Source organism: Littorina saxatilis, linkage group LG17 (assembly GCF_037325665.1).
Source record: "Littorina saxatilis isolate snail1 linkage group LG17, US_GU_Lsax_2.0, whole genome shotgun sequence".
In the NCBI taxonomy this organism is placed as follows: Eukaryota; Metazoa; Mollusca; class Gastropoda; order Littorinimorpha; family Littorinidae; genus Littorina; species Littorina saxatilis.
In genome coordinates this window covers 29,441,755-29,455,285 of record NC_090261.1, presented here as the reverse complement: position 1 = coordinate 29,455,285, position 13,531 = coordinate 29,441,755, and the positions used below count along the sequence as shown (strand labels likewise).

Here is a 13,531-nt window from a genome sequence, read left to right as displayed (position 1 = left end):
GAGGACCTTTTAAAACGAAATGTACGCATAAATAAATGCTATGCATCTCCACAAGTTTTGGGGGGGTCAAAATTAGCTAGCCTAGAATGACCCCCCGGTCAAAACTGACTAGGCCAGTCAGTTTTGACCCCCCCCTTCAAACTTCAAGAATAAGTACTTTAAGACCTTTTAAAACGAATTAAATGTAAATGTGAACAATATTCAATGGAAATGATACTTAAAAAAATAAAAATCAAGAAAAAAACCTTTAACTTTGTTTTAAAAAAAAATAAGAGTTTCGACGCTTCCCTTCAAACTTCAATAATAAGTACACTAGGACTTCAGATGACAAAATGTATGCAAATATGTATGCATCTATGTATCTCAATAACAGGTTTGGGGGGATGTGTCATTCTGGGCTAGCCAGAATGACCTCCCGGTCAGTTTTGACCGGGGGGTCATTCTAGGCTAGCTGATTTTGACCGGAATGACACATTCCCCCAAACCTGTTGAGATACATAGATGCATACATATATGCATACATTTTGTCATCTGAAGTCCTAACATATATGCATACATTTCGTCATCTGAAGTCCTAATGTACTTATTCTTGAAGTTTGAAGTGAAGCGTCGACTCTTTTTTTTTAAATAAAGTTAAAGGTGTTTTTTTTCAATTTTATTTTATTTTTTTCAGTATCATTTTTACAACAAATATTGTCCACATTTACATTTAATTCGTTTTGAAAGGTCTTAAAGTACTTAATCTTAAAGTTTGAAGGGGGGGTCAAAACTGACTGGCCTAGTCAGTTTTGACCGGGGGGTCATTCTAGGCTAGCTGATTTTGACCGGGAGGTCATTCTGGGCTAGCCCAGAATGACACATCCCCGCAAACCTGTTGAGATACATAGATGCATACATATATGCATACATTTCGTCATGTGAAGTCCTAATGTACTTATTCTTGAAGTTTGAAGGGAAGCGTCGAAACCTTTTTAAAAAAATTTTTTTTTTAAGTTTGTGTTTTTTTTGGATTAAAAAAAAAAATTTCAATATCAATTTCCAACAAATATTGTCCACATTTACTTTTAGTTCGTTTTAGAAGGTCTTAAAGTACTTATTCTTGAAGTTTGAAGGGGGGTCAAAACTGACTGGCCTAGTCAGTTTTGACCGGGGGGTCATTCTGGGCTAGCTGATTTTGACCGGGAGGTCATTCTGGGCTAGCCCAGAATGACACATCCCCCCAAACCTGTTGAGATACATAGATGCATACATATATGCATACATTTCGTCATCTGAAGTCCTAATGTACTTATTCTTGAAGTTTGAAGTGAAGCGTCGACTCTTTTTTTTTAAATAAAGTTAAAGGTGTTTTTTTTCAATTTTATTTTATTTTTTTCAGTATCATTTTTACAACAAATATTGTCCACATTTACATTTAATTCGTTTTGAAAGGTCTTAAAGTACTTAATCTTAAAGTTTGAAGGGGGGGGGGGGGAGGTCAAAACTGACTGGCCTAGTCAGTTTTGACCGGGGGGTCATTCTAGGCTAGCTGATTTTGACCGGGAGGTCATTCTGGGCTAGCCCAGAATGACCCTCCCCCAAACTTGTGGAGATGCATAGATGCATTCATTTATGCGTACATTTCGTTTTAAAAGGTCCTAGTGTACTTATTTTTGAAGTTTCAAAGGAAACGTCGAAACTTTTTTTTTATTTTTATTTTTTAAATTTTATTTTTTAGATCATTTTTCCGACAGATTTTGTGCACACATACATATATTTCGTTTTAAGGGCAGGTGGGCCAGTGCAAAATTGACCAAATCGTTCAAAACACTGTTTTGGGTATTTTAGCAGATTATGTTTCCATAACATACCTATCATCCATGTGTGTCGGTGTTTTTGTCAAAAGTGTCCTATTTATCTGTCAATAAAGACAAAATGTGAACATGTGTGGCATTGATTGTCTTCTGTAGTCGATATTCCCCCGCCAAAAAATGTCTCATTTCAAAGGCTAGGTACGGTTTTGTCCTCAGCAAAACAGTGCATTCACGACATACGAAACTGCGCAGCAGCTCTTGACCTATAACATGACATCAGTGTTTTGATGAATGTTCCATTCACTCAGCCACTTGTCCGTTGCAAAGGCAGCAATCGTAATCGAACGGAAATGTCCTTATTTGGAAGGTACTCGACATCCATTGGTTCGTTTCATAAACCGAAATCGGGAACCAGTTTACTTTGTGAGTGCGCATGCTCAGCTTACGAATTTTGCATACGGAAACTACCGAAGAGACTCTCGGCCATGACGGGAACACCCGAAGTTCACTCGGTTTTACAACATCCTGGTTACACATCAAACGATCGGTGACAACCGAAAGCGAATTTTTCCTTGAGAAACAACCTTTGAGACGATAACAATGGCTCGAAATAAGAAAGAGGACAATGTCTTTATTAGTTCGGTTAGCAACAACAAGTAGTTCCGCTGGTACTAGGCCAAAGTTTGGATTCTGTCGGTGTTTCCGATACAGAGGAAAGCTTTGATCTCCACGCAGATCCACAGGTCGCCATTTCCGAACACGCCATGCAGCACACTTTTTACGTCTCGGCACTGGCTTGCTTTGCGCTGAATTTGAGTCAGTTTCTGTGCAGTATCTCCTCGACAAGCAAGTTGAGCATTTGCTACGCAAAAAAACAAAAACAGGAGAAAGTATCCAACATCAGTCAGATTATCGGTAGTGTTTGCTGGGCCTGCCATTTCCCGAACGAAACTGGATCAGCAACAGTTTGTATCAATCTGCACTTTCGTAAATTCCGTCACTGTCTTGACGAACTGTGTCATTTTCTTCACCGCGATACACAGTTCATTGCGAAGAGCTTCCTCAGTAAATCGTTCAGATTCCACGTACGATTTGTTGTCAAAAAACAACTCAAACGAAAGTTTCAAACTCATCATCCTCCATCTTGCTTGTCGAAGCACCAAAGTACTGTATCGATGTAAAAACAAAAGCAGAAAACTTCGAGGAAACCAACAAATCGACGAGATAACGGAAGGAAATAAGTATCGTTCTGGCTCAAGTAAGTTACCGTTAAATATACCGTTATTCTCGCATGCAAATACAAACGAGAATCGGGTCATTGATACACGTTTAGCGCTGGGGCAGTATCCCCATGCTGGTTGACAGAGGGAAAGAAGGGATGGACGCATAAATTCTCTGCTGGCGTGCTAAAGGCTAAGTAGTTTGCAATTCAAATAAACTAAGCTGTTCATTCATAACACAGATTTGTTCTTGTGTGTCTGTTTCAATAGTGTTTCTGTGGTATTCAATCTTCAATGTCGTTTTTCTCAGTTCAGCCATTTTGCCTACGGTTACGTCTTGGGTTACGCGATTTCTCTGGCTGTAATTTAGCTAGAGCAATATTTTCTTTTGTAGTTTGTGCAGAATATAACATTCTGGGGGATTACGAAGGGATTTTGCTGAAATTTTATTATAGTCATATCCAGATTATTTCAAAAAATAATTTCGCAAGCGTTACCCTAAAGTTTGACAGTTGTAACAAAGAAGTGTTCCTAACTTCAAATATAAATATAATAAACAAGATCTGCTTCGTAATCCCCTAGAGCATACCCAGAAGGATAAAATAAAACAATAATTAGAAGTGTGACAATCACATCTGATGAAAATCCGTGTATCTCCTGTACTTCACTTTTGTCTGTATTTTGACTGTTTTTGTCGCGTAAAACAAAAACCAGCAACCGAAAATACAAAAAGTGACTATTCTTTGTCATCATTTGTTCATTTCTTTCATAAAATAACATTCAGACACAATAAAACATTCAAAATTAAAAAAAAGGTAGTGCACTGGCCCACCTCCCCTTAAAAGGTCCAAACGTACTTATTCTTAAAGTTTGAAGGGGGGGTCAAAACTGACTGGGGGGGGGGGGGGGGTGTCAAAATTGGCTAGCCCAGAATGACCTCCCGGTCAAAATCAGCTAGCCCAGAATGACCTCCCGGTCAAAACTGACTATGTGTCAAAATGGCCTGTTACACCGGGTTCTACATCAGGCTGTACGAACGTGAACGTTTAGTGGTGTAACGATCAAAACTGAGATGACACACACGCACAAAAACATACTAACAACAACAAACTACATGAAAAAAAAGTCAAAATGCACATGATAAATAATAAGAGTACTCACGTGTGTTCTCGCACAGTTGTTTATCCCGTTCACTTATCACGAACTGTACTCCGATGAGAGCCGCTTAAAACAAACCCTTTTTAAAGCGACATTCTTACCGCTTCGTGTGAGCTATGAAGCATGAGCGCGCGAGCGAACGTGTGTGTGTGTGTGTGTATGTGTGTGTGTGTGTGTGTGTGTGTGTGTGTGTGTGTGTGTGTGTGTGTGTGTGTGTGTGTGTGCTTTTCTGTAAGTTAATGCTCCCCTCCTTTTGTGTGTGAAAGTGATTATTTCAGTTAATGTGATTGTATCTTGCGTACATCTGCAACTGCGTGATTATGTGACTGTCTCGAGTGTGAATTAAAGCATAATGAAGCTATAGACAATGCGTCTTCGTGCAGTTTCTATGAAAGTCTGTAAACAACATCTCGATTTAATGTAGTCAAATGTTGTTTTATTAATGTATCGATATCAACATTGTTTTGGATTGCTTTTGTTATCATTTATGATCTCTCTTTTTTGCCGAACTGTGATATTCGGGTTTTACTTTAAAAGGCATGCACAAAATGCTATTGTTCGATTTTGCAAGGTATGTACGTGAAGTCATTCTTCATGAAAATGATGACAAGTTTATTTCATTATTTTGTGCACTCAAATAATTATGATTATTGTATACCTATTTTGTTATCTTAAGATGGCTTGTCGTAAAAAAATGATTTGAGACATTGTATGTGTGGCAGATTTGATTAAGACCGGGGGCTGCCCGGGGAGAGTGTGCAGAATGTTTCTCTGTCTCTTTGATGTTATTAGTGGCCTCGCGTTGTGTTTTGTATACATGTATGTGAGAATATTTTCTGTTTCCCCCTCTTTTCCCCGATGCAATCAGTGTCTTCCTTTCAAATAATGTGGCCCACACCGTGGTTGAACATTTCACAGAATCTTTATTTCATTACAAGAGTTCCGGTTATTCTCACGCAATTATCACGCCCCTTCTGGTTACTGCTTCTCTTCCTTTCTCTCGCTCTCTCTCATCGTGGGGCGGGGACGTAGCTCAGTTGGTAGCGCGCTGGCTTTGTAGCCAGTTGGTCGCTATCAGCGTGGGTTCGATCCCCACGTTCGGCGAGAGATTTATTTCTCGGAGTCAACTTTGTGCAGACTCTCTTCGGTGTCCGAACACCCCCGTGTGCACACATGCGCACGAAAAAGATCCCACGTTCACAGCGAAAGTCTCAGGGCTTGGAAAACACGAAGACACGCATGCATCATCTCTCGTCTCCGATTATCATGATCGTATTTCGATACTTTGAAGAGACAAACCCAATGCTGGTGTGTCGAAGAAGACAGCCACAGCGGGCTTGTTCGAATCAAAGTATCACACCATATCTTCAACGTATTACCAATACCTGTCCCAATATAGACCAGTTGGTCTAAGAGGACGTTAAACCCTAATAATCAATCTCTCATCGTACGTCTTCGTCAGTCCCAGTCATCACTGTCCACTACCTATCATTTCCCCTGATTACTTCTGGACACCGGTTAAACAGGTTGCCCGAATCTTTACTGGTAACTAACCCCACATTCTTGGACACCGATTAAACAGGTTGTCCGAGTCTTTACTGTTAACTAACCCCACATTCTTGGACACCGATTAAACAGGTTGTCCGAGTCTTTACTGTTAACTAACCCCACATTCTTGGACACCGATTAAACAGGTTGTCCGAGTCTTTACTGATAACTAACACCACATTCTTGGACACCGATTAAACAGGTTGCCTGAATCTTCACTAATGAATGAAAAGAAAAGTAGCTTACTCTGAGAAAATTCAGGGCTAGCTATACTCCCGGTAGACAAGGAGTGATTTAAAGTAAGATTCCCGATTAACAAGAAATCCCCGAGCGCGCGAATTTCGAAACGTTATATAGACCCCAACATCTTCGGACTATTTCGCATTCTCATGCGCTACCGTGAACTCTGACCCTGAATCACTACCTTCCGGCAAATAATCCGATTCTCTCTTGAATTACATAACCCTATTTTCCGCTAACCGTCGTTAAACAACCAAGTCCGTAAGTGACTATTAACACAAAGAAACTTGTTATTTTATCAAACAACTCCCGCACATCGATATTAACAAATTAGCGACTGGTCGTCTGCAGTCAAGTCACGTCTGGTCGAAGCGTCGGTTCTAAGCCGTCATACTGACCAGTATCGTGCTTCGTAAACTACGTCACATCAAAATCGTGTCAAGCTACGAAAGTGCACGCGTACCAATGATCGGTAGCGAAGTCACTTCAGCTCACGCATGCACTCAAAACATTGTTACGTGGTCTGTAAGGCCATTCCCTCACATAATGTAAGAATATTGAAATTTGTGTATTTGCTCAAAATGCTAATGATAAGTAAATTGTCAAAAAAATAAACTGACGAACTATACGATATATGATCTTCTTGCGAGAGAGAGAGAGAGAGAGAGAGAGAGAGAGAGAGAGAGAGAGAGAGAGAGAGAGAGAGAGAGAGAGAGAGAGAGAGAGAGAGAGAGAGAGAGAACGAACGAACGAACGAACGAACTTTATTACTCAAGGATGGAGATTTTAGGCTCACGCCTAGTCTTACAATCTGTCCCTGCTAAACTAAGACATAAAAATAAAGACAATAAAATGACAATTGTCAATTGCAATCATACAGTTTTACTAATTAAGAGAGAGAGAGAGAGAGAGAGAGAGAGAGAGAGAGAGAGAGAGAGAGAGAAAGCGAATATGTGTGTGTGTGTGTGTGTGCGAGTGTGTTTGTGTGTGCGTGTGTTAGGTGTGTGTGTGTGTGTGTGTGTGTGTGTGTGTGTGTGTGTGTGTGTTGTGCGTGCGTCTGTCTGGTGGTGTGGTTGCATGAGAGTACATATTCGTTCGCATAAGGAAGAAAAATAAAATACAAAGCATCCAACAAGAACACAAGATTTGAAGGCTTTATTTCTCAGAAGTTACAACATTGTCAAAGTTTCGTTTTTCTTTGAATTTCAAAGCTCTTGTTAAGTGAAACAAGTTAGAGAATATGTATAGCTTATTTACTATTCCCTTTGATACACGCGAAAGAGCTGTAATCATGCGGTGTGCATGATCTGGTCGAAACGAAAGCTTAATTGTTACGTTACGTTTCTTACTTTAATTAAATTGAAAAAAAAGGTTCCAAACCAAAGTTACATTGAGCAAAACCACGTACAGCAACACGTTGCAAGTTGGGTTAAAGATTAAGGAAATGGCTGGTAACCATAGAGGCAGAATAATAAGGATGAGTTTTGGTGGGGACAAGGGGGGGGGGGGGGGGGGAGTGGGGGGGGGGGGGGGGGGGGAATGGTTGATTAGTTTCAAAATTAAACGTGACATCGAAAAGACCACCACGGTTCGTAGTTTACAATCCGCAGTATTGCTGGCAGTCGTATATGGTCCTGAAGATGTTGTTGTTGATGCCGTCAGGGAAACACCGACTGGAACAATAGAACCGCTGGCACCGACCGTCAACAAAGGTGGCGCGCATGATGGAGTTTCCGGATCCGCGAGATGTCTCGCAGCGTCTGGGGTACTCTAGGTACATGCATTGCTGGTTGCCCGCACCGCCTGTACACAGAAAGACGGTAATTTTAGTAAGGGTGCTGATTGTGAAAGTAAGGCTGTGTGCCACACAGTGTGTGTGTGTGTGTGTGTGTGTGTGTGTGTGTGTGTGTGTGTGTGTGTGTGTGTGTGTGTGTGTGTGTGTGTGTGTGTGTGTATATATGTGTTTGAGAGAGAGAGAGAGAGAGAGAGAGAGAGAGAGAGAGAGAGAGAGAGAGAGAGAGAGAGAGAGAGAGAGAGAGAGAGAGAGAGAGAGAGACAATGACAATGACAATGACAAATGACAAATTCTTTATTTACGAGGGTAATGGCATAAGCAAACAGGTGCTTTTTTACATCCAGCCCTCGCCCATGGGAGGGTTTAATCTAATGATAATACGTTTTAAAAATGTTGGACTATCAAGAGAGAGAGAGAGAGAGAGAGAGAGAGAGAGAGAGAGAGAGAGAGAGAGACATAGAGACAGAGACAGGGAGACAGAGACAGAGAGACAGAGACAGAGAGACAGAGCGACGCATGCATGGTGAGAGTAAAGCGCATTGGGTACTCCAGGAAAATGGAATAGGATACTGTAGAGAAAAAAGCCAAAACACAAAAGACAATTCTTGCAGGTTTTCTTGATAGGAGAGTAGAAATAGACAGACCGTCAGCCAGCCATATAGCTAGCTAGCCAGACAGACAAGCAGGCAGGCAGACATATTGAGAATAAGCTCTTAGAAACAACGGGACGCAAGCACTCTAAATTCATAAATGTGCTACCAGAGTTACAAGTGAGAGTTATGCCGTACCAATCTCCTGGTACATGAGAGAACAACAAGTCGCGTAAAGCGATATAAAAACATTTAGTCAAGATCAACATCGCAAACCAATCATCGCCGAGACTACATTCAGATAGTTTCGGCTAACCATACCGAAGACCACACGGGTCACGCTAGCAGTTATATTTTTTAGAGTAAACATGACATATCTATATATTTTTGAATTCAGGAGAAGATGAGGAATACAATGCAATGCAAACTCATTAATTATTTGTTAAACCTCCAAGCTGAAATGCAATACCAAAGTCCGAGTTTCGTCGCAAATTATTTGACCAAAATTTCAACCAATTTGGTTGAAAAATGAGAGCATTTATCTATGTTAAAACATTTAGTCAAAACTCGACTAAATGTTAAAAGCATTGAAGTGAACAAGCGACCTTCATCTTTAAAGATTGATAATAAGATAATAAGATTAGGCGCTTAGAACTTTAGGATTTGCGCCATACAAATACCCTTATTATTATTTAAGTTATTGAGACATCCCAGTGCACTAAGGGATTTATAGAGCAAATCGAGAAAATTCATTGTTGAACGAATGCGCTTCGTTCAATAATTATTTTCGAGATTTGCTCTATAAATCCCTTAGTGCACTGGGATTGTTTTAATAACGATATTGTCAGTACCGCCAGAGAAAAAAGAAGATTCAAAACGCACATTTTGCAATGCGCATTTGGATAGGCGTAACTGTGTGGTCAGGTTTGTGTCAGATCTACTTTTGTGTGGGCTGTCTCAAGTGTGTCGTGCCTTCGTCACACGCAAACTCTTGTTTTACTGAATTTATGTTGGTAAATTCCAGTGTAGCGTAGCGTTAAGCTAAAAAGTGATGATCTTTCATAGAGACCTCATTTAAACTCGGAGAAAAGACTGTGCTCTTAGTTGTTTGCGATTCGAAACCTTCATCGAGCTTCGAACAGATTGACTGTGCAGAGTGTTGCCCCTTGAATTGACTCCGGCCAAGGCCACGGTTAGCACATTTTCAAAGTAAATGTGGTATGTTTCTCGTGTTGTATCTTCACTCATCGGGGAGACTGGTACAATATATATGAACCGTAAGAATGCTGTGAACCCTACACGCATTATGTCCCCATCGTTTGTTTGTTCACATTTGCCCAACATGTTAATTTGCTGCGGGGTTTATGTCGTCTGCTAGGCGGCTAGGGCAATCGAACCACGGCACTGCACTGCAGTCTCATTTCAAAAACAACAATTGCTCGTCTGCACGCATGAGGCAGGCTGGTAAAAAGTTTTATACATGGTAAGAACGTTCTACACGTTTTCGATTCCGATTGTTGTTGCCTTGAAATAATAATTCGGAAACCATTTATTTACTGAACTGATGCAGTCGTATTTCAGTGTTGTTTACTATAACAGAGTCGACTTTCAAATGCTGGTCTAGCTGATACGTTATCGGAATAACTGTTACACTTGTGTTTTCTGTTTGCCGCTGGGAATTTTACACTAACTCATCATTTAGTAATGTGGTTTATAAGCTACATGCCACTAACACGGCATATGAGACGAATCTTTGCAAGTCAAAACGAGAAGAGACCATTTGTGGAAGAGATACAGCCGCTTCTATTTTTAGATCAGTGGGCTTGTGGCACAGGCGCTAGGCGCCTGCGATCTGTCAGGAAAAAAAACCTTCTGCTTTGAGCCGCAGGAAATGTATGGTTATTTTTTGGTAAAGTGGAGAATATAAGCTACATGTCATTAATTAATTCTGAGGATGAGAGTACAGTCTCGCTTTGGCAAAGGGCGTAAGAATACGCTCTGTGGAAAAGTTAGCGCACTCCAAGAGTGCGCTAACAGATTTCAGCGCATCGCCATTAGCCAATCAACTGGTTCACATCAGTCATGTGACACCATTACCTCCAACAAGTCCAAGTCCAAGTCCAGAGCCCTGCAAATGAACAAAAACAATGGTTAACAATTAATTCAAAATACCATATTGAACAAAAGCAATTATTTTATGTTCACAAAATTAGAAAGTAAATTAAAATAAAAAATGCCAACTTTTATTTTGTGCGTCTGAAGCGCAGGATTCTTGTTGGAAAGGCACGTGTGCTTGAAACAGGCACACTAGTGCCAAGTGACACTCATGAGATAATAATCGTTCAAATCACACGTGTGTATATCATTTAAATGAGGTCATGTCAAGCAAGTCTGGCAGGGGCCTCAGTGTTTTTCCACTGTTTAACGCCAAAGTTACCGAGACAAACGACATGATAAAAAAACAAGTCGCGTAAGGCGAAAATACAATATTTAGTCAAGTAGCTGCCATTTTTCAGCAAGACCGTATACTCGTAGCATCGTCAGTCCACCGCTCATGGCAAAGGCAGTGAAATTGACAAGAAGAGCGGGGTAGTAGTTGGGCTAAGAAGGATAGCACGCTTTTCTGTACCTCTCTTTGTTTTAACTTTCTGAGCGTGTTTTTAATCCAAACATATCATATCTATATGTTTTTGGAATCAGGAACCGACAAGGAATAAGATGAAAGTGTTTTTAAATTGATTTGGACAATTTAATTTTGATAATAATTTTTATATATTTAATTTTCAGAGCTTGTTTTTAATCCGAATATAACATATTTATATGTCTTTGGAATCAGCAAATGATGGAGAATAAGATAAACGTAAATTTGGATCGTTTTATAAATTTTTATTTTTTTTTACAATTTTCAGATTTTTAATGACCAAAGTCATTAGTTAATTTTTAAGCCACCAAGCTGAAATGCAATACCGAACCCCGGGCTTCGTCGAAGATTACTTGACCAAAATTTCAACCAATTTGGTTGAAAAATGAGGGCGTGACAGTGCCGCCTCAACTTTCACGAAAAGCCGGATATGACGTCATCAAAGACATTTATCACAAAAATGAAAAAAACGTATGGGGATATCAATCCCAGGAACTCTCATGTCAAATTTCATAAAGATCGGTCCAGTAGTTTGGTCTGAATCGCTCTACACGCACGCACACACACACACACACACACATACACACACACATACACCACGACCCTCGTTTCGATTCCCCCTCGATGTTAAAATATTTAGTCAAAACTTGACTAAATATAAAAAGAAAAACAAGTCGCGTAAGGCGAAAATACAACATTTAGTCAAGTAGCTGTCGAACTCACAGAATGAAACTGAACGCAATGCAAAGCAGCAAGACCGTATACTCGTAGCATCGTCAGTCCACCGCTCATGGCAAAGGCAGTGAAATTGACAAGAAGAGCGGGATAGTAGTTGCGCTGAGAAGGATAGCACGCTTTTCTGTACCTCTCTTCGTTTTAACTTTCTGAGCGTGTTTTTAATCCAAACATATCATATCTATATGTTTTTGGAATCAGGAACCGACAAGGAATAAGATGAAAGTGTTTTTAAATTGATTTCGAAAATTTAATTTTGATCATAATTTTTATATTTTTAATTTTCAGAGCTTGTTTTTAATCCAAATATAACATATGTATATGTTTTTGGAATCAGAAAATGATGGAGAATAAGATGAACGTACATTTGGATCGTTTTATAAAAAAAATATTTTTTTTACAATTTTCAGATTTTTAATGACCAAAGTCATTAATTAATTTTTAAGCCACCAAGCTGAAATGCAATACCGAAGTCCGGCCTTTGTCGGAGATTACTTGACCAAAATTTCAAGCAATTTGGTTGAAAAATGAGAGCGTGACAGTGCCGCCTCAACTTTCACGAAAAGCCGGATATGACGTCATCAAAGACATTTATCAAAAAAATGAAAAAAACGTCTGAGGATATCATACCCAGGAACTCTCATGTCAAATTTCATAAAGATCGGTCCAGTAGTTTAGTCTGAATCGCTCTACACACACACACAGACAGACAGACAGACAGACAGACACACACACACATACACCACAACCCTCGTCTCGATTCCCCCCTCTATGTTAAAACATTTAGTCAAAACTTGACTAAATGTAAAAAGAAGACTTGTGTAGTTTTGCTGTTGTCTTTCCATGACCTAAACCCAAGAAGAAAACTCGTTTTGGTTTACTGTTGGCTTTTGGTTTTACTTCCTCGCAGTTTTGGAGTTATTATGATTAATTTGTATCTTTTCTGATTGCTGAAAAATGGTTTTTTTTGGTGGCTTCTTACTTAAAGCTAAGTGAATGTCTCGTGTGAGACGAGGCTTTTGTTTTGTGCAAAAAGAGATTTTAAAGAAAGTTAGAAGGAAGAAAATACTTGAACTTGAAAACAGAACTTGTATTTGGTTACACATGTAGATTTTAAAAAAATCTGTTCATCATAGCTGTATAGTTTTGATAATCCATTCCTTTTCTTATTCTTTGCAAAGCTATTATAAATCATGTTTGATCATAGCCTTTATGCTATGATTGAGCACATACATGTGTCATCCAATACTTCATCATTCTCCTTTGTCAGGAACATGGCAAAATTCGTAAAGACGGCGGACCGCAATACACATCGTCAGAGACATATATCTATGTCTCTGACATCGTCTCATCCCATCATGCCACCCACTCTTTATCTGAATAATTTACTCGTAATCCACTCCCCCTCGTCCAATAGTATCCATTCATGGTCAGAAATTTGCATGTCTGCTGCCGTCTGTGGCTTTTATTGGGTGTTTCTCTCCCCTTCTGTGCCATTGTGTCTGGTAGATGACAAACTGACCTTGTCCGGATGGGGGTGCTTGGGATCGTGACACGGGGAAGCGAGTGACCGGAGGTTGTTGGTCATTCTGTGGTCACCTCTGTGTGTCATATGGTGGGGAGAAGTCTTGTGGTTGTCACTTTCTTGGACACTCATTGAGGCAACCGATGCTTCTAATGCGGTTTTTGGACAGGGGTTGTACTTTAATAAAAACCACAAGTTAGCCAAGCACATAATTGTTAGACGTTTACTGATATATTAATAATTTTTACATTTACAACATCTTGACATGATACAAAACAAATCGCTG

The 13,531-nt window shown here is 39.8% G+C and overlaps 1 protein-coding gene across 1 annotated transcript; it reads right to left on the bottom strand.

Annotated features, from left to right (window-relative positions):
- Positions 1-7,483: 7,483 nt before the first annotated feature.
- LOC138953007 (uncharacterized) lies at positions 7,484-10,472 on the bottom strand (the record flags this gene model as incomplete). Its single annotated transcript, XM_070324776.1, is given in 2 exon segments — positions 7,484-7,762; positions 10,442-10,472. Coding segments are annotated over 2 exon segments (237 nt in total), but the record flags the coding sequence as incomplete, so codon positions are not given.
- Between the last annotated feature and the right edge of the window lie 3,059 nt (positions 10,473-13,531).